Source organism: Haliaeetus albicilla, chromosome 14 (genome assembly GCF_947461875.1).
Source record: "Haliaeetus albicilla chromosome 14, bHalAlb1.1, whole genome shotgun sequence".
Classification (NCBI taxonomy): Eukaryota; Metazoa; Chordata; class Aves; order Accipitriformes; family Accipitridae; genus Haliaeetus; species Haliaeetus albicilla.
Genome location: NC_091496.1, coordinates 3,430,767 through 3,454,283, shown reverse-complemented (window position 1 = coordinate 3,454,283; position 23,517 = coordinate 3,430,767). Strand labels below are relative to the sequence as shown.

Sequence of the window (23,517 nt, the reverse complement as noted above, 5' to 3'; positions counted from 1 at the left end):
TACCTTCAGTGTCTTCACCTTCCCAAGAGGAGGTTATTCTTCAGCTTAACAAATTCACCTGATGTTCAGGCTAAACTCCCCAGTTCCTCCCATTTGCTCATTACCCCCATGTATTCGCAGCACCAAAAAACATTCATCTCCAAATCCAATACATTCTGGGTAACAGCAGGCAGTTTAGCATGTCCTGACAGAGGGATGACACCACATTTTCCTAAACCACCGTGTGTTCTCCTGAGCCAGTAAAATCACAAAGCAAATGTAAGGAAAGACCCACACAGGTAATCCTATCAGCCAAGTTCAGGAGAAGTGGGAGATGCTGGCAAAGAGACCTGGTGGAGTGTTGTGGGGGGAAACATTTTAGGCTGGGGATGGAGGTTCATCTGTTGGGGGACGAGGCGGATGGGTGAACTATGCAGAACTTCCTCTGCAGGTGTTCAGATGGCAAACACAGGCACAGTGAGGAGGAGCCGAGAACCCGTGTATGTGTGCCTGAGTGTGTGTACGGGTGCGGGGAGGGGCTGGGGGAACGATGTCCCTAGCTGGGAATAATGAAGCCCATGATGTGACTTTGAGTTAATTTAATCTGATTGAAGAGATTTCTTCATACTGCCCCTTTTCACACATACACACACACTCTGCCTTCCCCCCTCCCCCCTTAAATAAACCTCCTGCTCATTTAGTCTGAGTGGCTGCAATCAGCCTTAGATTAGCGCTGCAGATAATGTTAATAATATGCTAATGTTTCATTAGTTGAAAGCCTCTTTGGTGCATGGGGTTTCTTTTTTTATGTCACTGCGCTGTGACGATCTGCCATCAGCATGGCTGGTAAAAGGAAAAAATGCATGAGCTGGGAGCCCCATGGCTCTCCTCTGCTGTTCCTTTTTTAGTCCCTGTATTTGCACAGGAGAAGGGGAGGGAGCGATTCCCCGGGGGACTCTTTCCAACAGGGAGACTCAGCGGAGAGAAGCCGCAGAGATCTTTTCTCTCCGCTGATTCTGGTTTTTCCTTGCTGTCCCATTACATGTACGAAGAGGGGCTGCTGCCTGGCAGCTAGAGCAGGGGGCTGATGTCAGACTTTGTCACTCACTCCGAAGGAGACTTGCATCCAGCTCCAGACCCTTTAAGTGCTTGGTACCATTTGAGATGCTCTCCAGCTGCCAGCCCAGGAGGGTGCAAGTCTCCTGTGAGTGCTGCACATCCCCTGCAGATGCCTGGGATACCTTAAAATATCTCGGATGGCACTAGAAGCCTGGGTGTGGGCAAACAAATGGAGCTCTAGCCCCCCTCTGACTAGAGTGGGAATTCAAACACCCAGTCTAGATGAAGACAGTGGTGCTGAATCCTCTCCCATGCCTCCCTAGATATTCCTATGGGCCTGGGCACTGCAGCAGTTAAACACTTCACCACTTTTCCTCCTGAGGTTCCTCAGAAACACTGCCAGCCCCATGTAATACAGGGCAAAGTGGGACCTGTTTAGCCAAAGCGCTCCATCCTAGAGAGCATCTGTTAGGTTCTGGGATCTTCTGACTTCCCCATCAGCTTGGGAAGACTGAGTCCGGTGCTCTGAACCCCACGCCAGGCTCCTCAGATCCCCCAGCAGCCAGATCCCAAATGACACGTCCCTTTACTCTCCGTCCAGGCCAGAACCTGGTGCTGGACTGTACTGGGGTGTCTCACTCACCAATTGCTCTTCCAGGTGTGCCGCACGTGGGGGTCATGGATGTTGTGCTTGTCAGCCTGCTCATCCAAGAAGTCGAACATGTATTTGATAGCTAGGGGAAGCGCGCTGCCACGGTGAGCAGTGCTGAAGATGGTCTCAAAGAGGTCGTCCACAAATTTCTGGAGGGTGCCCTGTTGGGAGAAGGAAGCAAAGAAGAATGTGAGTTACCAAGGAAGAGGACGTTGAATTTTGGTGATCCACAGAGTATGTCAGTGGATCAGGCCCATAAAGTGTGACTGAAAAGTGGGAGCCATCTAATATCTGTTAAATGCAACATGATTTGGAACTTTCAATATAGATGTCTTTAAGCAGACATGTGCATCATCACAATCTCGGCTACATCTGGTTAGCAGACAGATGTAATAAGTCAAGATGCTACCTGTCGTCTCTGCTACTAGCACTCCTTGCCAGGGACGGTGACCGAGCTGCGGTGGGATACTTCACCCCATCTCAGGTATATGGTGATGGAGAGGCCCTGATCTGTTTCCACCGAGATTCCTCTCCTCTGCCTCCTATCCTCAACTGCTTTAGTCCATGCATGAGACAAAACCTAGCCATTTTCTATGCTGGCTTTCATCCAGGGCCAATTCTTAAGCTGGGAATAGAAGTCAGATGACTGCAGAGCAGAGCAGAAGGTGTCATTGAGACAAATGGGACAAGAGTTCGTGGAGAGCGACAGCTGTTTTATGTGTGTGAGTAGTATAATAAATAACACGAACTTCATCTTATCCCCAAGAGACCTCATTTGTTACTACCCATTGGCATGGGACTGAGGCAAACCCTAGAAGCAACGCATGGATGTGTCAGGTACTGCTCTGCAGACCTCAGTAATATCCACTGCAGAGACTGCAGAGGTCTCCTTGTGCTCCTCTGGGAGGAGAATCCCAGATCCTGTGCTTGGAGAACCACCCTGGACAAGCCGGTGAGGACAGTTGACCTTAAGCAAGAAGGTGAAGAGCTGGAATATCAGAGGGTGACCAGGCTTGGAAGAAGGGACAGTTGAGGAGCTGTGATAACCAGATGAGCTGCAGGCTGGGTTTGGGGGGGAACCAGGCAAGGCACGATTTCTGTGTGGAATGGGGAGCTCTAGCCCATGTCTGAACCTCTGTTCTGCCACCAGAGCTTCATAGGCATTTATATGTGAACAACACATACAGCTGGTAAAATAACCAAAAAGCAATCAAATCTCCACCAAATGTTTTCTGACATGCAAAATTTCCTCTTCTGAAAAATAAACCCCTCCCCTTTCTCTGCAGACCCAGGAATGAAATTCTCCTTACTAGAAACGAAGCACCAGGTTCCACTGGAGTGGCTCAAGTTTACATAGCGCTAACAAATACTTAATTAGAAAGCTGGTGTCTCTTGCTGATTCACCACTTGATTTATTCTTTGGGAAACAAACAGAGGTACCTTTTGCTTGCGTGAACTCCTACAGAGTGAATAAAGGCCTGCAGCACATGTCTGACTCAGAAAGGGCCCCCGAGGGGAAATCTTGTTGGTCTGACATGGAAGAGCTGCCCTCAGGTTCAGTTTCTGGAGGGAATTAGTTGTCTACATGCTCACCCACACAAACACAAAGAAAACCTCTGAGGCTTTTAGGCAAGAGACTCTAGGTCTCAGAGGTCAGGGATTTACCAGAATAAAAATCATTGTTAGTTTAACTAAGTATTCCCTGGGATTGTATTACAAGCAATTGCTGTCTCTCCTCTTTCCCTCCCTCAAATGGTCATGATGAGAAAAGAAAATCATCCGTCCCAACAGGGGAAACAATAAACCCTCAGCCTTTCTACTCTCTCTGTTGCTGTGCAAGTTTTGCAGCTGCTTTCCTGCCATATCCACAACCCGCCCCCCTGAGTGTTGAGTTTGTGATCCGGAACAGAAAGCAAAAGCGATTCAATGGCGGGGTAGGGGACATATCCCCAGACAGTGTAAATCAGCACCGGTCCAATGCTTGCTGGTTTACACCAGCTGGGGCCCAAGCCCTGGGGAGCATAATTTTCTTTTTACGTTGTATGACCCGTAAAAGCATCTTGATGCCAGGGAGCTGGACATGTACCAGGGGCTAAAGACAAAGCCACTTTATCTCCAAATCGCACTGCAATGTAGACAGCCTGAGTGAGGCTGCAGGGAGAGTCAGACACGAGAGGCAAAATGAGTTGAGGAACAAATGTGCAGGTAAGACTGTGTGGTAGGATTTAAGCATGTGATGGAGACCTGTCTGATGGGCAAACTCTCAGATGGTGTTTGCATGAACACATGAAATTGTGTTTGTGCCTATTAACACCCTGACAAGAAATGATAATAGTCAAAGCTTCAGAGAAGGGAGGAAGATTGGGCTGTTTGATCACTGCTTGGTTTAATCCTGCTCAGAATGGGGTGAGATAACACCGTGATCGGCCACACCTGAGCCACAACTACCCTGCGGATTCCACTTCTGGGATGCACTGAGATAACTCTCACGTTAGAGAGATTCGGGCACAGAGATGCTCTGTGCTGCAAGAGGACAGCAGAACTGCCCAAGAAGCCTGTCTGATTATATTGCCTTCATCCCCACCTGCCCTAGTCCCTGCTGGGGTGCAAAAGAAGATCGTTGCAGCCTCTTCATTAATGCAGGCTTCTCCAAGGAGACCACCATCCACAGGGTGGAAAAGCAAATAAATGTAAACTCAGACAACTGCTTTTGCCCACAGTCCTGTAGAGCCTTTAGAGATGAGTTAGGTGGAGGGTAGTCTTGGTCAGAGATGGAAGAAGGTGAAAGGCCTGAGATCTTTTGTCAACCCCAGAGTGAGCTGGCTGCAGCAAGAACCGGCCATCCCCTTTGCAGGGAAGTGATGGTGAGTGACAGTGAGTTCTTTCTGTGCAGAGAGTGGCAATTAAGCCACTTTCAGTGGCTGTCCCAGAGCCAAAGTCCACTGCAGTAAGTTTTAGACCTGTCAGCTTGAGTGATCTCCATGTCTGCAAGTGTCCTCCTCATGGTGCTGCATCCCCAATTATGCGAAACACTCACAAACTGCCCTACTACAGAAGTTTTGCAGGCTCTGGCAGGCACCCACATAGGAGGCTGGTTTCCAGCATTTTGGGGAATATGGATTGAGAAGATGGGATCTTACCAACTTCCCAACACAGTCTTTGCCCTCTCTGCAGACACTTCCCATGGACCAGCTGTGATGTGTGAGATGTGTCTGGAGATTCAGTTCAGGATGTCCCTGCTCTGTCCCCACCTGACTTAATCTTTATTTTCTCTTTGGAGACCCTGAGCTTTCCATGTCTCAGTAGGGATGGGCATCTAACTCTGCTTGCTCTCCTTGGAGCTGGCCACCTATTAGCTACATCCCAGTCAACTTAACCCGCTACCGCATCATCAGCACAAGAGTCTTTATGGGCCCAGGGGAAAGATGGAGAAGAAGGATTTGCACCACAAAACTCAGGCTTTTGTGGCATAGGAGCCCATTTCAGGCTGTGAGGCGTGACACATCGTTGGAACCTGATCTGGGCATATTTACTCCCTAGCTTTTCATTTGCTCGATTTTGGTACAAACTACAAGCCAGTATAATCGACAACCCCAGCACCTACCCCTGTGCTGGCTTTCTCCCCCAGTCTCTTGGCCCTGGGCTCTTTACTACTCATTGCTCTTCAATGTCCTTTTCTGTCTCTGCTTTCTAAATTCAAGCTCCTTCCCTACATGCTTGGAGCACTCCTCTTGCTTTATTTTCCTTCTCCTCTCTTTTTATCCTCCTTTGGCATCATTTGAGCAGTCTCTCATTTCTTGTAGTCAAGAAGTTCCACTGCAGCCTTTAAAAACAAATTCTCACCCTCTTCCCCGCCCCCAGCATGTACCTTGGTGGCAAGTAGTCTTGTCAGGTAGATCTCAGAAACCATCTTGCTGCCCCGGTCACCCTCTTTTTGGTCACCATGCTCATGGTTCTTCACCAAGTGCCACATCTTGACTCCACTCTCAAGGTCAGGTGTGATCATGGGTGTGCGGGAACGGAGACTGTCCGGGCTGCCTGTGTAACGGATCATGTTTTCTGCAAAGAAAGATGCGTGTGTCTCAGCCCTAGTAGCACTTGTATTGGGATTAACATGCTAAGGACATGCCACCTAACGGAAGTTTTTCATCAGGCAGGCAAGAAGAAGACCTCTTCCGCCTGGGTTCAGTAGCAGGTACTTCTCCCATTCAGTGTATGGAGTTGATGCTCATACAGATTCTGGTATGGGGCTGAGACAATAAATCACAGCTGGTGAGTCCACCCTGGGGAGATGTTAGTTTGGGTCTCCAAAGTGGGAAGGCTGTAGCAGTACTGCAATGTCCCTGCTCTCACAAGGTCTGCATTTCCAGATTAGTATTAAATAAATTTCCATCAGCCAATCATAACATTAGGCAACACAAGTATATCTCCTTGTGGAATTACAGTGTGAGACGGAGAAGCCCCGAAAGCCCAGGACCAGGACCGGTTCAGGGGATAGTACCAGCTACTCCCGGTAACCGGTACGGCTAAGCACAACTCGTTTTACCTGTAGGGATGTTAGCCACACCATGCCATGCTGCTTGGCATTATGGCCAGAGAACAGGCCATGGCCTTTTTGCACAGTAATACTGACGTAGCTAACATGACCTCTCGTCTAGCTCCCCATCCCCGGACTCAGGAGGAGCTGTCTCCTCTCCCTCTTTTGGCATCAAATCAATCCAGTAACTCCTGCCCAGACATCCTCTTGACTCCCTGCTCCAAAATCTTGTTTTGGTAGAAAGTAAACCAGAACCCCATGTGGGCCCGCACAAATTTCCTCTCCAAGGACACCTTTAGCCTCCAAATTTTACCTCCCTTTGCCTCTGAGTGATGGCATGAGGCATTCCCCTCTCCCTGACCTTCCAGCAATGCTGCAGATAGATAGAGTCTTTTCCAACCATAATTAACAAAAGAGCATTGCACCTTTCTGTAGCAAGATCTGAATCAGCCTCATTAATGCATTACCAGTCTCTACATATTAATTATCAGATGGAATATCCTTTTTCTCTCTGGATGCTGTTTTCTTAATTGCAATTAACAATCACTTCTGACCCACCACATCTTCTCCTCCCCCTGCATTCTTCCCCACTCCCTCCTCCTGAAAAATCAAATGGCAAAAGAATTAGAGAAATCCAGCAGAAATTAACCCCCCTCAAGTCTTCCTTTTCAAAGGTCATTGTGTCTTTCAGTAATTGCAACAACATGGCAAAGAGGATGAATATTAATAAGGGCTGGTGGATTGCCTATGTCCTTGGAGAAAGAGGAAGGGGGCTCCTCTGGACATTGAGTAACTGTACTTCCTTCAAGCTAAAGGGAGTAAGAAGGATTGGGGATGTTTTCATAGATCAAAAATAATAATAAACTGATACGACAGCTGAATCCAGGTTGGCGGATGGTTTTGCAGCACTCTGGGTGCACATTAGAGACGTTTTGCTTTGCTGTCTGGCATCACCATAGTGAGACATATCCTGGTCTGCAATTCTAGCACAGGGGAGAAAGGTGTGTGATGGTGTGAGTGAGGCTCAGGAGGTCTCTGTTTGGCTCTACAGAAGAATTTCCGCTGGGTCTCTATTTCACAGCTGTCTCATTCTCAGTTGTCTCATGGGTAAAGTGGGAACAACAATCCACTGCCTTCAGATATACTGATATAAGAGCTCAGTAAGGAATTTTTATTATTATTCCAGGTGCAAATTCCCTTGGGACGATAAGATAGCTGGGTGGGACACACAACACCCACACTGAGATATAACTGTAGCCAGGCTACGCCCTATGTAGATTGTGGTTGCTCATCTGTGCCACAGATTCTTCTTCACAACAGACCATGCTCCAAGGACTTTGCCCACCAGAACGACTGAGCCCATACAGTGTGCAGTGTTTCTCCCTTGCCCCTTCCTGTGCAAATTCTAAGAGTGAGATTCAGTGATCTAAAATGTAGGCAGCTAATTATATAGGCTCCTCCTTTCATTAATGAGGGAGGAGAAATACTTCCCAAGAGCAATCCAACCACTTGGATCAACAGCTTGGACCAAATGCCAAAGTTTTAGATGGCTAAATTCCTTCCTCCTGCCATCCCTCAAGCAATCTTATCAACTAGTGTCCTGGTTTTGGCTGGGATAGAGTTAATTTTCTTCCTAGTAGCTGGTACAGTGCTGTGTTTTGGATTTAGTATGAGAAGAATGTTGATAACACACTGATGTTTTCAGTTGTTGCTAAGTAGTGTTTATACTAAGTCAAGGAATTTTCAGCTTCTCATGCCCAGCCAGCGAGAAGGCTGGAGGGGCACAAGAAGCTGGGAGGGGACACAGCCAGGACAGCTGACCCAAACTGGCCAAAGGGATATTCCATACCGTGTGGTGTCATGCCCAGTATATAAACTGGGGGAGTTGGCCTGGGGGTGGATCGCTGCTTGGGAACTATCTGGGCATCAGTCAGCGAGCGGTGAGCAATTGCATTGTTCATCACTTGTTTTGTATGTTCCAATCCTTTTACTATTATTATTGTAATTTTATTACTGTTATTATTATAATTATTATTTTCTTCCTTTCTGTTCTATTAAACTGTTCTTATCTCAACCCACAAGGTTTACTTTTTTTTTCCCAATTCTCTCCCCCATCCCACTGGGTGGGGGGAGCGAGTGAGCGGCTGCGTGGTGCCTAGCTGCTGGCTGGGGTTAAACCACGACAACTAGTCATCTGCCTATCATTCTCTGTGCTGGTTCTCAGCGTCTTGTAACCACCATGACTTTTGGGATCTCTTCTCCAGTGTTCTTTCAACCCATATCAGCACACAAATCCTTACCGTACTTGCTAGCTGACGTCCGGGAGACCGTGGAGTTGTTGACTGCATTGTAGGCAGTGACTTGCTTGGAGACTAAAGCTACCACAGATCCATCTGGCACCTGTAGAGAAAAAGGGACTTTGTCAATAAGCTTCTGAAAACTGGCTGAGGAGCATGCCAGGGACAGCAGAAATTCAAGCAGCAGAAACTGAGCCGTAAAACAGTGTCACTGTAGGCAGGGCAGTAGTTTTGGCCCAAAGCTTCAAATGCTTTCTTCAGTGGGTCTGTTAACAAAAAAGGAACAAAATCCCTTGTTACACTGCTAGAAGCCTGCACTTGCACAATAGGACAACTGATGACAAAGCAGACTCTGCTCCATTCAGGTCCTGATTCAAAGTCCAGTGATGACAATGTGAGTCTTTGCATTAACCTCAGGAAAGCTGACAGTAGGTTCTTCACAAGGAACCTCTTCTGCAGAACAGGAGCATGAGAAGAATAAAATCATCTGAGCTATTTCAAACATGAAGGATGGGATGTCCCATAAGGACCATAAAACTGATGTGAAAATTTTCTATTCCTTCCACCTCAATTGCAGGTGATATCTAGGTACCAGGCTCAGAAATGGATATCTACATTTTCCACTTTGACTGATCCTGTCAGCCTCTCCATGCAGAGTCTCCCCCTTCCACATGACAAATGCACTGCTGGACTGAAGCAATTACCGCAACTTCTTTCTCTCTGCTGTGTCAGAAGGTCTCAGACAGGGGAAAGCCGTAAGTTTGGAGTGGCTGTGCTCCAGGATGTCATGGGACAGTGTTTCCACAGACAACAGAGCTTTCTGAAACGAGCCAGACTTTCCATCTCTATAGCTAGGCGATTCATGTGGGTCCTGTATCAGAAATGTTAACAAGCCAGTGGCTCAAAGGAGCCATATCAGGAATATCTGTGATAAATAAGACATCATAAAAAGGAGATGGGTGAAAAAAAAAAACCTGCTAACGTCTAACTCTTGTCTGTGTAATAATAATAATTAGCACTTGCACAGTTTTTCATCTTCAAAGCACTGCAGAGCCTAATTAAATAGCCCCTCAGCAATCACAGAAGGCAATTATTGGCTCTTTGTAGTTTTAGCCCCACGTTACAAATGGGGAAACTGAGGCAACAAGAATATCAGTGTCTGTCCCAGCATGCTCCATGTCTGCCCTCAGGATAGCCAGGGTAAATGACATAGAGGTCAACACCCTGGCAGCTGAGACGTGTTCTGCCCCAGCTCATCCATATAGCTGGGAGCTCACTGCCTGAAGCAAACAACTGGAAAAAGCAAAAAAAGGGAAAGAAAATTATGCCTAGTTTGTTGGTGAAATAAAATAGAAAACATTCCTGCTCCACCTGAAAAAATTGTTCTGGAGTCAGCCAGCAATGCCTCAGTCAATCTGAAGTTAAAAGTTTTGTTTCCTTTTCAAATTATTTCTTGCTGCCTCCACAGGTCAGCTCTTAAAAGAAAAAAAAAAAAAAAATCTTGTTATGAAACATAGATTGCTAAAGTGTGATTGAGGAAATGACAACATTGTCAGCTTTGGATTAAACTTAATGAAGTGCTTTTTTTTTTTTTTTGGCAAGGAGGGAAAGGAGTAGGGGGAGCTTTTGACCAAAACTCCATTTTTCATAAAATTTATCACTTGTATAAGATATTTTCAGACATCTTTAGCCCTCTCTTATGGATCTCAACATCCTGCAGAAATGGATGTCAACAGGATGGATGTACTCAACACAGGGGCTCTGTCCAGTTATTGACCACTCAACTGTTGTTTATGTCTGCATCTTAGAGAATAATAATTTGCCCTTCTCCTTTTTGCTTTCTTAGCTCATCTACCTTCGACCATCGCCTCACACTGTTACCTGATAGTGTGCCAGCGTGTTGAGTCTCTTCCAGTCATTCTCTATCTTGGTCGTGATGTCTTCATCCTGAAGGATCATCCTTGCCCCACTTGCTTGCCGCCACTCTGCAAGAAGAACAGGGACATTGAACTCTGCTGTGCAGAGCCTCTGGGACAGAGGGCTGAGCCCTGGCAATCCCCTGTCCGTAACCCACGTGGTCACACACGAGTGGGCTGCATCCATGTAGCAGCATGTCAGTCATTGCCATTACTTTTTGTCAGATGCCTACGTACAACATACAAATGCACAAATGTCCAGACTCCTCTTTCCAGAGGGAGAGAGAAGACAGATGAACCATGAAAGGTTCAGGGAGATGGTTCAGGAAAGTATGCAAAAATCATAGCCACGTGGAAAAGCTGAGAGTCAAGTCCTAGGTTATCCACACCGGTTTACCCGTGATAAAATGATTTTGCTATCACAAAACAACTTTTACACAGGAAACACTCACCCCTTTAAAGCATGACACCACAGAGAACAGAACATAGAGCAGTTGCCTACAGAGATGAGAGGTCCAAGGCTAGGGCACAGCAGCACACAGTGGTGAGGTCTATACAGATAAATAAAGCAATGACCGGAGAGCCACGGATCCATTGGCAGAGCTGAACAGAGCAAGGTCTGGTGCTTCAGCACCCTGGTTATGCACAGTGCTTAACTCTTGGCTGACTCCCTGGCTCTGTTCTTGCTTCAACGCGGCTTTTTCCAAGACCAGCCCGTCCTTGCGTATGTTAGCCATCACCATGGGACAGGAGTAAATGAATGTGTCGGGGACAGAACTTCATCCCTGGCCCTCTTTCCTTTAGCAGCACAGACACAGCCTTTACTGATACCTGAGATATGTCTAACTGGCAAGACCCAGCCCCAGAGAGGGCTCCCCCGGGCAGAGCAGTGTCTTGCTCAGCACAGCACCAGACCCTGTGCTGGGCTCAGTTCATCTCCATTAGTGCTTGCACAATACTTCTTGCCACTCAGATCCAGAAGTGATGGAGAGCAGGAAGCCCTTAGCTTTGGGCACTGTAGAAGCACAACAGGGAGAAGAACCAGAGATGGAACCAACACCCTGCTCCATGGTGCACATAATCTCTACCAGCCTTCAGCAGCGTGTGGCAGAAGGGCTCCAGTTTCTGACCACATCCAGCTCTCCAGCCTCCACCCCAAAATGCTCAATGCTTCTCTTCTGCAGGTCTGGAGCACCCTGTCACTGCTCAGGGTACCACCTTTTCCTCAAATCTTGAAGAATGCTCCGTGTGGAGGATTGTCACAGCTTTCCCCACAGAGAGCTCACAGACTTGGCTGAAGGCAAGGAACACAAACATGGCCAAAAGGAGAGAAATTTAGTAGCACCTGGTGACAGCAGGGAAAGCTGTGGCTTAACCCCAGACCACCTGGACCATCCAAAGCTTCCTTTTTGGTTGTCATGTCTCAGTCACAGCGACCCAGCCACATACAGTTTAGCCAGAGCCGAATCAGAAAGTCTATTCTTTTATAGGAGTTAATTAAAATCAACTCTTGGATATGGAGACATCACCTACCACCCCTGCTTATTTCTCCTAATACAAAAATGCAAGAACCATTACAGATTTCTTTTGGTTTCAGCAGTTTTCTTATCACATAATTAAAATGTATTGGGAAAGCCTCCCTTGCCTTTATTATTCATTTAAATTAGCAGGAAGAGGTCAGCTGCTGTGTTTATTGCTGGGTGTTACTTTGGCTGGAGATACTCAGAGAGTAAGCAAAGGTTATGTTGGCTAAGCACTGATCCTGAACAGCCCTTCATTTACTCCAGCTCCTTAGATCCTCACCCACATTATCCTTGTGACGTCCGAGGATGATACTCTCTGTTCATTCCCACCTGGACCGGATTCCGAGAAGCTAACTGGTCCCAGACATTGCTTGGCAGAGCACAAATGCTGAAGTTTGGGCTGGGAAATGGTGCTCTTACAAAGTGCCACACAGAGTGCCAAAAGCCCAAAGAATCTGTCTCTTCTGTGCCTTCTTCACGGTCTCTTGGGGACGGTGTCTCTTTGACCTCTCTCCTTCAGGGCTCTGGATGTTCCTATGGTCCTCCTCTCTCCTGACTCATCTTGGGCGAGAGACACACACATTCACGTAGTGTTTCTGGAGGGATGCACAAGTTCTCAGTGTTGCACTTGGCTCTGATACGAAGGGTAGGCACAGCTTCCCTCATTCTGTGCTTTATCATGTGTCACGGGCTGGACAAGGTCCTCAGAACAGCAGAAGCTTTCCGTCTGCTTCAGGGGAGCCGGGGACATCGTGAGATGTCCCCTCAAGCTCTCTGTGCTCCTGCACAGACACGGGATTGCCAAGCTCTTCCCCTTGGCCTTCCTGTAGAAAGGGGCCATGCAAGGAAGAGGAAGGACCAGCCTGACTCTGCACAAGACCCACTGAGCAAGACAAGGAGGAAAACACCCTGCAGGGCAGGTTCAGAGCATCTGGCTTCAGTTTTGCAGCCCATTTGCCCTGACGAAATACAAATCACTTCATTGTGCATGTGAGCAATGTCAGGGAAAGGACCCCCAGCTGTGGTCCCCCAATTCTTCCTTGTCTCACAGGAGCACACTGCGCTCCTCTTCTCCGTGAGTGCCAGCTGAGGTGGTCACACACTGGTCTGAAAAGAAATGCAACGGCTGGGAGCAAGGGAATGGGAAGGGAGGATGCAAAGGAGGAAAAGGTGACCCCGGCATCCATATTCACAGCACTAAGTGAAAACTGTTAGCTTTGTCCTCACTGGCAGCACCCTGTCCCCTCTCTCATCAGATCTGCGCACTCCTCTGCGAGACGGCACAAAGGAGAGACATACTCCAATCCAATTTGTTACACTTCCACCTTCCGGAGAGAGGGAGAGAGGGGGGAGGGAGGTAAAAAATCCCATTATCTTTATCAAGCCTTCCAATCAGGAGCAGTGGTAAATGCAAACTCAGGAGACAGCTGCTGTGAAGCCTTTATATTTCATTCAGCAGATAGTGTATCTTTTTATTGCACGCAGGAATTACTTCTTCTTTTTTTTTCCTTTTTCCTTTTTTTTCTTTCTTTTTTTTTTCTTTTTTTTTAAGAAGCAACCTTTCCGTTCAGCTCAACTGGGAAAAAGGAAATTCCAGGGGCCTTTGACAAAGAGGTGCTTCTTTGAGCTGTAGCAATGCCTGGCTAGGGAATGACTCAATGGGAAGATGGGCGACTAGGAGATGTCCTCCTGCACCTCAAATCCTATAGAAAATGTTACACCTTCCTTGTGCCGTCTCTCTGATCCAGGTCACCCTGAAGATGCCCACTGAACAAGGGAGAAAATTGTAGCAGAGAGAACATTTTTCAGGGGCAATTGAAATACCCAGGTGGATGGAAGACCTGCCAGCTCACTCCAAGTGCCTTCATTTGAGCTAGTCATCATCAGTTACACCATCCTTTACAGGCACTTCTAGGTCATGATGCATCCATTTCAATCAACCGTTCATGCCATATACTGTGCTTCCCACCCTCTTCCTAAAGACCCAAAGCCTCCCATGAAGGGCTGTGAAATGGTTTGTGGCTGACTGTGCACAGCAATGGCACGTGGAACAAACGCACGTGGCTGACCCAGGCTCAATGCCTATTTCATGAACACTTGTGCTCATGAAGGATTAGTCTGAAGAGCTGGAGGGCTGATTTTAGTCTTATGAGTGTTTTTTCACTTCCCAATAATTTCCACATGAGAAACAGATTGGTGCAGGAAACAGGAGAATAAACCCTTTGCCTGTATGCTGCAGGCACCAGCCCAATCAGGTGGGTAGGAAAAAAAAAAAAGGGTAAATGTCAAGTATGTGGTGACCTCTAGGAAGAGAGGAGAAACTCAGATCTGCTTCTGGAGTGGAGAAAGGACCACCGTGGTTGAAGGAAAAAAAGTTCATATCAGAAAGTGCAGATGGAAGATGCCTGGGAAATATTTCATCCTATATATGCAAGTTGCCTGCCTTACTCGAGTTGGACCCAGTTTAAATGGCTACTAAAGGTTGAGCCCCGCATCCCAGTACTGCACCGTTGGTAAGGCAGTGAAAGCTTGCCTGATGTGGTCCACAAGGAGCCTGAGACCGCATCACTGAGTGCAAGGCGGTCAACCTAGTAGCTCCCATCACCTCAGCAGTCCCTTTCAAAAAGCAACCGAAACACAGGGAAGAGTGAATGCCTCAGCATGAAGCCAAATTCCTGTTTCGTGATCCTCACACCCTAATGCTTTCCGAAAGATGGGGCATTTTATTTATGGTGAGGGTGTTAAAAAATAATAATCACAAAAATAGCCACTGTAGAAAGAAGCCTTTACTCAGAGGGCTGCAATTGGGGTTTTGGACTAAAATGTAACCTCAGGGTGTCCAGAATAAGTGCTTTCAGCTGACAACCCCCTCCATGAGTTGTCTGGGTAACTGCAAAACATTATGACATTTGCGACACATACAAGTCACTCTGCCTGCAGCTACCCTGCATTTAACAACTCAAAATAACTCATTAGCTTGTTTGCTTTCTTCCATGTGAGCAATCCGGCCTTAGTATGGACAGAAAGCCCAGAAAATTGCAATGGTAATAGAAAATGGTGTTGCTGTTCAGAAAAACATCGATTTCAAGGCCAGATTACAGTCATCTGCTCTGACCTACTGTTTGGAATGGACTGGCGGGGCTGATACAGCTGCCTTTGCAGTTCTGAGCATTCGGCCTAGGGCAGGCTGATCCCGAGAGCTCTGTGCTGCTTCCTAATGGCCAGCAGTGCTTTCTGCTCTCCCCTTGCTGCCTTCGCTGCCACCAAAGGATGCCAGGTGCCAACAAGCATCTTTTCCTGCAAAGAGGCTGGGCTGGAGCTGTGGCTGGATGTGTGTAATCCTCTTTTCCTGCTTCACCTATGCCAGCCCTCTCCTCCCACCTTGTTAGCTGCTGTGCTAAAGGAGCCGGCAACTATATTGCTGCTGGCAAGACTCTTCTAATAGATGAGGGGGGGGGAGTGTTTTGTTTTGTTTTGTTTTGTTTTTTTCCCCACCTGCATCATCAATGCTATTGGCCAACAATGCTATTGCTCATTAAGCAGTCTCCTGTCAGTATGGACAAGTCTGTCCTCTGAGGGGTGCTCAGGCTCATAAATACTTTTTGGAACTCGCTGGTCCTCGGCACTGCTCAGCAGGTCAATATTTCTTAAAACAGCAGCAATCCTGGATGCAAAATTGTCAGGCTCCAGCTGGGACCACACACACACACACACACACACACACACTTCTGTATCTGTCACTTGTCAGAGCTACAGTAAAATCTGTGGACTCCAACTTGTCCCTCGTATTTGCAAGATGCAGGTAAAATTCCCACCTCCCGTTATGGATGCATCATTCATCCCCACAGCAGAACAAACTACTTTCCACTCAGACCCAGTCTGAGATGGGAACGTAATGGCTCTGTGGCCATCATCCAGCACCAGACAGGTCAAGAGATCTGGCTGGAAACCTCACTCCTCCGGTCTACCGTGCCCTGGCACCCTGCCCTACCCGCCCTCCTGCTCACCCTAGCACTCACCATTCGCCTGCTGACTCACAGCAGCTCCAGAATCACCTTGAGTCCTTTCTTGATGATGTATATGATCTGTTCTTTACTGCTGCTGGTTTTGGCACCTTGTTTCATTATTCTAACTGCTTTTCATGAGCAGGAATCTTGCTGCAATTTCTGTCAGGAATCCCCCCCTCCCCTACACGTACACACACGTATAGACGCTTTAATCCCTGACCTCTCATTCCTACCTCCATTATTGCTGTGAATTGTTTCTTGGCATCAGTCCATCCCTTCTCCTTTTGGTTCCTCTTCTACTTTGCTGGGTTTTATAGACTCCATCATTTTCCACTCAAGTCTCTTTCACTGAAGGTCACTGAGGGCAAATTCTGGCAGATACAGCCACAGTGCAGTCCCCAGCTCCCTACCAGACACCTCTACAATGCCCCGAGCAGATTTTTCTACATTCTTTCACAGTCACCTCCAGGTGTACTATCACACCTGCTCCTGGACCCCAACTTCAGACATCTCACTCCTCCCAGCATTCTTGCTCCAGATTTTTGGGCAGAAACAGATTTTGGACTCAGAGGCACCCCTGCACTGGTCTGTACAGCACCCAGTGTGCCCCAGAGCTCAACAGCACAACTGCCTAGAAATGCAGGTGAAGCTGGGGCTGCTCTTTTCACCCTCCAAGCAGAGCAATGCACAAAGGAACAAAACACTGAGGAAAAAAGCACGAATTCATAAACAGAAGGGCTAATCTTTTCTTAAGACCTCCTAGTCCTCTGCAGAAAGGAAATCTCAGAGCAGCAGCTCCCAGCCCTGCTGTCGGTGGTGGGGTGCTGGCAGGAGAGGGAAGCAGTCAGGGGTGAGATGGATGGAGCCCACTGAACATAGGATGCTTCATTCCCTTTCCTGTGCCTGCACAATGAGTAATTAATACTGCTTGGGCTGTGACTATCTCAGCAAGAAGATATATATAATTCAAACCCTCACTATTCAGAGGAGAGCTAGGAATAAATCTCTGCAACCAGAACACTGCTGACAACATCACCCTGGGCATTTGGTACTCTTTTTCCAGGGGTCTTTGGCAGGACAGAGAGAATAGCCCCCATCGTGCCTTTTCCATACCCTCGTTCAAGCTGAATTCTGTGGGCAGAAAAGCAGGATGGCTACTGGTCTTTTTAAATCCTCAAGGCCAAAGATTTCATAAGCCAGGAGCATGTGCAGCAATTTAATCAGTCTCTGCTGCCCTCTCACCACTGCAGCTGCTTGCACAAGCACCAAGGGTACACTCAGTCTGGAAAAGTGGCATCTGCCCCAGAAAACAGTGTCTGGATTGAGTTTGGCTGTCTCCAATCTCCCCTCTCCCCACTGCCCGGGGGCAATCGGGGCCCCTTGTGCACTCACATACCCAAGTCCATATCAGCAGCTTTGGGCCGGTGGGAGCAGGGCACGTTCTTGAAGATGGCATCGAGGATCTTCTCCTTGACCTGCGTGATGGTGTCACAATTCAGGATCTTCACCGGGATCTCGGGGCTGTTCACATTGTCGGGGTTGACGCAGCTCAGGACCTGAGGGAGAGGCAGTGAGACCCACCACACGTTTCACAGCAGCACGGGAACCCCGTGGCTGCCCTTCTTGCAGGTCCCTGCATCCTACAAGCCAGAGGGATCTAGGGTGCAATAAGGGGAAAAACGGGTACCGAAAGTATTCCCCCTTTCAAGAGGGCACAGAGATCTGGTTTCACACAGGGGGATTCCGTGCATCCATGTCTGTGCTGCTCTCACCCCTTACCACCGTCTGTGCCCAGTGAATTAAAGGTAACTAACTCAGCCGTTGGCTCTCAGCTAAGTGCTGTGGGCTCCCAAATGTTGCAGCCAGTGACTTACGGCTGATGTGAAGGTTCTTCTGAACTTGTGTCTCACACCACTTATCTCTGTGAGGTGAAACTACTATACCTGTGGGAACAGCCCCTTAGATTTGAGCCTTACCTCCTTGGCATCTTCACTATACTTAATAACAGAAAGCCCATGAATACCAGTTCACGTTCTGGTGCTTTCAGTAAAGATGGCATTCACTCAAATGGTACCAGAGAATGGTCATTGACACACTCTTTTCATAGAAACCATTAAAAATTCAATCAGAACTGACCCTGGTTGGAGCTGAACTGATATCCAAAGGGCTCTCCAGGGCTTTCCTTGGCCTCTGACCCATTCCATGCTCCCTGGAGAGCTGGCAAGGTGACCTAATTCAGTAGTGGCCTTCTTGCATTGCCACCTGACTTAGACAATTCAGGTAAAAGTGCTCTTCAATCTCTCAGCCTTAGGTTTGTCTATCTTCTGCACAGCCTTGGGACTGACCCAGAGCCTTCTCAGAAGAATGTTCTTGATTTGAAATGCAGGGCTTCTTAAAAAACGAAACACAAAACAGCAACAACTTCTGCTTTCACATATAGAACAAGAAAATTGACCCAACTAGAGAGGCCTCTCATTTCTTAGGAGAATATAATTTTCTCCAAAGACTCTGTCCAAAACTAAATGCAAAGCATATGGGGTGGCGACGGTGGGCAGGATACCTTTTATACACACAGCATTTAACAGCAATCTGCCTGCTGACTCTTGGCCATGTCTATGTCAAGCATTCTGCTCTCTTCTGGTTACAGGAGTGTGAAGTCTATAAACTTTTACAAACTTACCACCTTTGCACTTGGAAGAAGTGTTCGGTGATGCTCCTGGCTATATACAGTCATTAAATGTTCCTGTGCCACTTTTACAAGTGCAGACATGTTAGTTTTGGTGCCTTAGACAAATTCTGCCTTGACTGTAAATTCCCTTCTGTAGTACGCAATAGGTACTGGACCCTCCATCATTTTCCATCTTAACCTACTAAGATGCAGTGGGATCTCAAAGTGCCTGGAAACTGGGTGAAATCATATCAGTATAATTATATATTGGCTCACCAGGCTCCCTTTGGTGCTGTTATGCTCAACTAAGAGGGACTTGTGAAGATATTGCTTACAAAGAGCTCTGTGATCTTTCTGGATGAAAGGGGAGATGTAAATATGAGATATTGATTAGATCATAATGCTATTATTTATATGTCACTTCCAGGAGTACTGAAGCAGCATCAATTCAGATAATAATAACAATGGCACAGATTTACAGTTCTGTGGCATCTTTCATCTCAAAGGATCACAGAACTATACATAAAAAGCACCGCTGAAATGCAACCAGTGTTGTGGTTACTAGTTGTCCCCCTCCCATTACACATAGGGAAACGTAGAAGTGATGGCAGGCTAGGACAGCCCTTTTGAGAGTGCTAGGGGGATCATATGTGATTCTGGAGACCAAGTTACTCTGCAGGTCTCAGGGATCTGAGCTCAGCTGAGGTGAAATGAGATGATGTCAGTCAGAGCAAGCTCCGTAGTGTGATTCATCTCTAATGCAAACACCTAGGGTTCAGTTCAGTTCCCCACATGAAAGCACTTAGTGCTCTTTAAAATAATCTGGGCTACCTTGCCAGGCCAACATCTGGTCCAGAAGACCCAACATCTCCTGCAGGCATTGACTAGTGTCCACCACACCAATATCCACCATGCAGTGAGGACCATCATCCAGCTGGAAGCTGACAATGGTGATTTGCTCTTATAACTTGGTCGTCCTTGAATTTCACAGGGCGCTAACATTGGAAGGTGGCAGGAAAACTCTGCGTGAGTGAGCCACAATCATTCATGCTCTGACTACAGTAGTCCTTGCTTGCTTCTTTTCCAGCTCCTTTGAAAGAAGAAGGAGCAGGGAAGGCAATATTTAAAAGGGCTGTGCAGAGAGAAGTTTGTTCTCAGTGGTTTCAAGCATAGACAGGGGCAGCTGGTAGTACCTGTAAACCCCTGAACTCCAGTGTGTTCATTTGAATGACAGTCAAGAGGCTCCTTTCAACATTTTAGGAATTCAAGCATTGCTTACAGAAACCCCCACCTTTCCCAGAGCACAGGGGCTTTGACATATATGCCCCAGGCTGCACAACAGCTTTCAGTTGGGGTTTTCCCCACTGTTCTCTTGTGGAGGACTAAACTTTCTCCGTACAAAGACTTCAGGAATTTTGCAGGGTGCATCTGTGTATTGCACCTACTAAATAGCTGTTCTCTGGAGATTGTCACGGGCCCTGTATAAGTCATCCTTACACCACAGATTGAAAATCTTCGCTGCCCTTCCAACAGACTGAAGCTCCTAATTGTAATGAGGTGTTTGCAATGGAGACATTCCTACCACTTCTGTGGGAATCCTCCCAAGGGTTTCCTCTGTTGTCACTCTGTGCTTCTGTGGATTATCCCTGGTAGGGGATGACCAGGAGAAAAAAAAATCTAAGCATTGGCTTCATCGATTTAGCAGAGCTCAGATGTTCCAGTCTCACTGGAAGAGTAAGGTTTGCCCTGTGCTTCAACCCAGACCTGTCCTCATACAACCAAAGTAAGACAGAAAACTACTCCCATTGCTCCTGCAGTGCTGCTCAGCTACGCCAACACAATCTTTGATGTCAACTGGTGGGGAAGAGACCCCTGAGATGGCCTGTGTTGTATTCCTAGCGATCAGTCACTCTGAGGGAAGTTTTGCGATGCTGATCTCCTGAATGCATTTACTGTTACTACTCCACCACCCACCCCCTGCCGTTGAACCCTGTGGGGCTGAGCCAGCAAGGTGGATGAAGGGGAGAGGAGACTCCAGTGTCACTCAAGGAGATGCTGAATGTTTTGCCACTGAGAGGACACCAGTACTTGGCACTGCTGTTCTGTCATGCGTTGAGGTCTGTGTCAGCATAGCATAAGGAAGGTGCCAGTTGTGGGGTCAATGTGAAAAGGTATGGGACTGGGAGCAAGCGGAGCAGTCAGCTCTGAGCCCTGCTCTCCCACTGACTGTGTTGGGCATGTCATCTCACTGGATTTGTATTTATTGACTTTTTTTCTACATCCTTGGGCTTTTTTTGTCTGTTGTCTCTAAGTGTATACACATACATGCAATGCTCAGCACAGCTAAGCCCTGATCTCCGCTACAGATTACTGGCACTCAAATAATAAAGGCACAGCTTGTGATTACTCATATGGCAACCCTGGCTCTGAGTTCTCCGCAGTGTTTGAGGGCTCTGCCCTGCGACCAGGACGTGACTACAGCTTCTGTCCCAGGGACAAACATCTTTCTCTCCCTTCTAGACTGATCTAAGGAAGGTTCAAGGGGGCTAGCACACAGCGAGGCTTGGCAGTGAACAAGGAGAAGGACTCCCAGAAAAGCCAAGCATAAGAGAGTCTTCTGATACCTTGGCAGTGGCTTCCTCCCTGCCACCAAAATTCCCTGAAAAGCCTTAACCAAAGGCAGCTCAAAGTATCTTTATCTATCTGGAATATGTTGTCAGAAGAGATGATCTGATTAGGCTTTCAGCCCTGGAGCCACCGAGGTGTGCGGGGACCACACAGAGCATGCCACTGCTCGAGATGTACCGGGCAGCTCCCACCTACCCCCCCAAGCACTAATTAGCCAATGCTCTTGACAGCTTCCGACACACATCGAGGTCTTTGCTCCCCTGCATTATTTGTATCAACAGAAATGAAGCTGACGCAGGAGATGGATGGTCTTTCATCTCCCAGTGACAGCGAAGCAGTGGCAGTAGGGAGTGAGGTTTTTGCATCTGGACTCTGTTTTGGTGAACGGTTAAAAAATCACGGATTCTGGCAAAGGCAGATGGCAGTCAGTAGGGATGAGATCTTCCTGTCTCACATAGATGGAATAATCTAGCTGGGTTTTTAATAACACTGCAGACCAGAGGTGATGAGCACTGACTGCTAGCGAGGACATTAACACAAGAGGGTGTTTCTCTGAGTTATACAGCTTGGGAGAAGACCTACTGTTTAGTTGCAACACATTTATTCTAGCAAATCACATCTGTAACTAGCTTAGTTTCTACTGCACTGAAAAATCCCTCTTAAGTACAGAAATTGTTAAAGACTGCAAAGACCCTAGGACATTGAGGCTGCTTCCTCGGAGAACTGTAGGACCTGGCAGACAGCAAGTCAGAGCTATTTGGTTTGGAAAGAAATCAGACTGAACTATCTAAATTTAGTGAATGAGGTGTGTATTGTAAAATCAGTAATTCCAGATGTCTGCAAGTGCTCTGTCTTCTTTTTTCTCCCTGGATAAGTCAATTTCTTTGGATCTGCTTTTCACTCAAACCATATTCGAAACCATGACTTAAAATAGTTGGTCATGATTAACGCAGGCTAAAGAATAAATGCCTTCCAAAAGAAGCCCCGGCCTTGGCTTCCTGGAATAATGACAATAAACAGCCTGTTTCAATATGCCACGCTGCTGGAATTGTGATTTAACTCAGTCAAGCAGCTATCTAGCACTCATGAAATGTGAACAACCCAAAGAATTTTAGCCACACACACTGCAAACTCACAGTGGTGACCAGGTACATTTGGTAGAAAGCAGAAAACATTGAGGGAATTCCTATATTACAAATAGTGAATCAGTTCTTGCTTTATTTCATTACTATATATTTTTAATAAAAGATGACAGACGGCTTAAGGAAGGTAGAGAAAGGACAAAATATAACAAAAATAAAGAGAAACAGAAAGGAAGAACAATCCTATTCATATTCTGCTTCTTCTTAATCTCCTTCACCGAAGCTGATCTCTGTAAATCTGCTGAGATTCCTATCAGGATATATTTGTCTGCTCTTGAGATGTAAGAGGGAGAGCTGATTAACATCAAACGACACAAAGCGAATGGAGGAGAGCTTTGTTCAGGCTGTTGTATAATTACTACCCTTTGCTGGCTGTGTTATATCAAGCCTAAAAGGATCGGAGGGATTTCCTTTGGTGAAAGTGATCACTCTGTGTCTGCAATTTTCTTCCTTTTGCTCACTCTCTCTGTGTGAGATCAGGCATCCAAATTGCTAGACAATCACACATTATAGAAAAGAATCACTACGCTGCTAATTTAATAGGAAAGTCACGTTTTTAATATGCAAAATAAAATTGTGGTCTTATTTAAGAATAAAGTCTATCCCCTCGTCAGACTGGGATTCAATCAAAGCTCAGCTCTAGACTGTAGTTACTGAAGCAGGCATTTCTAGTGTCAGCCCACCTGAGTTAAAATCTAAGACAGGTCAAGGAAGTAATTTCGACTGGACACAGCTCTTAAAGTTAGCTAAAGTCTCCCAATTGAAGGTGCAAATAAAATAAACTGCCAAGTTCAGAGCATCTTCTGACTTTCCTAAAATTTGGGCTTGGGGTTTTCTGAGAACAAAGACATGGGGAATAAAGAAATTACAAGGATCATTGAAGACTTGGAAAGTGTTCTTCATCCCACAGAGACTTAGAAGCTCAGTGGGTTTATTGTATCCAGGAAAAAGTGAAGGCCCACACACACACTAAGAAGAGATATCTAGTGCTCTTTAATTGATGCTCTTTAATCAAGTGGGAAGGGGGTGTAATCTCAGAGCAGAAGCTAAAGCTGAACATAGGCAGTGTATATCCTTCACCATGCAAACAATTACATTTTGAGTCAAAT

General features: G+C 46.8%; 1 protein-coding gene across 2 annotated transcripts in view; it reads right to left on the bottom strand.

Annotated features, from left to right (window-relative positions):
• Window positions 1-23,517, bottom strand: part of PLXNA4 (plexin A4) — a 455,411-nt gene that overhangs the window by 18,779 nt on the left and 413,115 nt on the right. For both annotated transcript variants that reach the window (XM_069801537.1, XM_069801538.1), the window contains exons 25-29: window positions 17,367-17,526; window positions 10,406-10,509; window positions 8,528-8,627; window positions 5,559-5,749; window positions 1,682-1,851 (exon numbers count right to left, since the gene is read on the bottom strand). In XM_069801537.1, coding sequence (XP_069657638.1) covers window positions 1,682-1,851; window positions 5,559-5,749; window positions 8,528-8,627; window positions 10,406-10,509; window positions 17,367-17,526 — 725 coding nt within the window. The remainder of the gene's footprint in view (window positions 1-1,681; window positions 1,852-5,558; window positions 5,750-8,527; window positions 8,628-10,405; window positions 10,510-17,366; window positions 17,527-23,517) is intronic.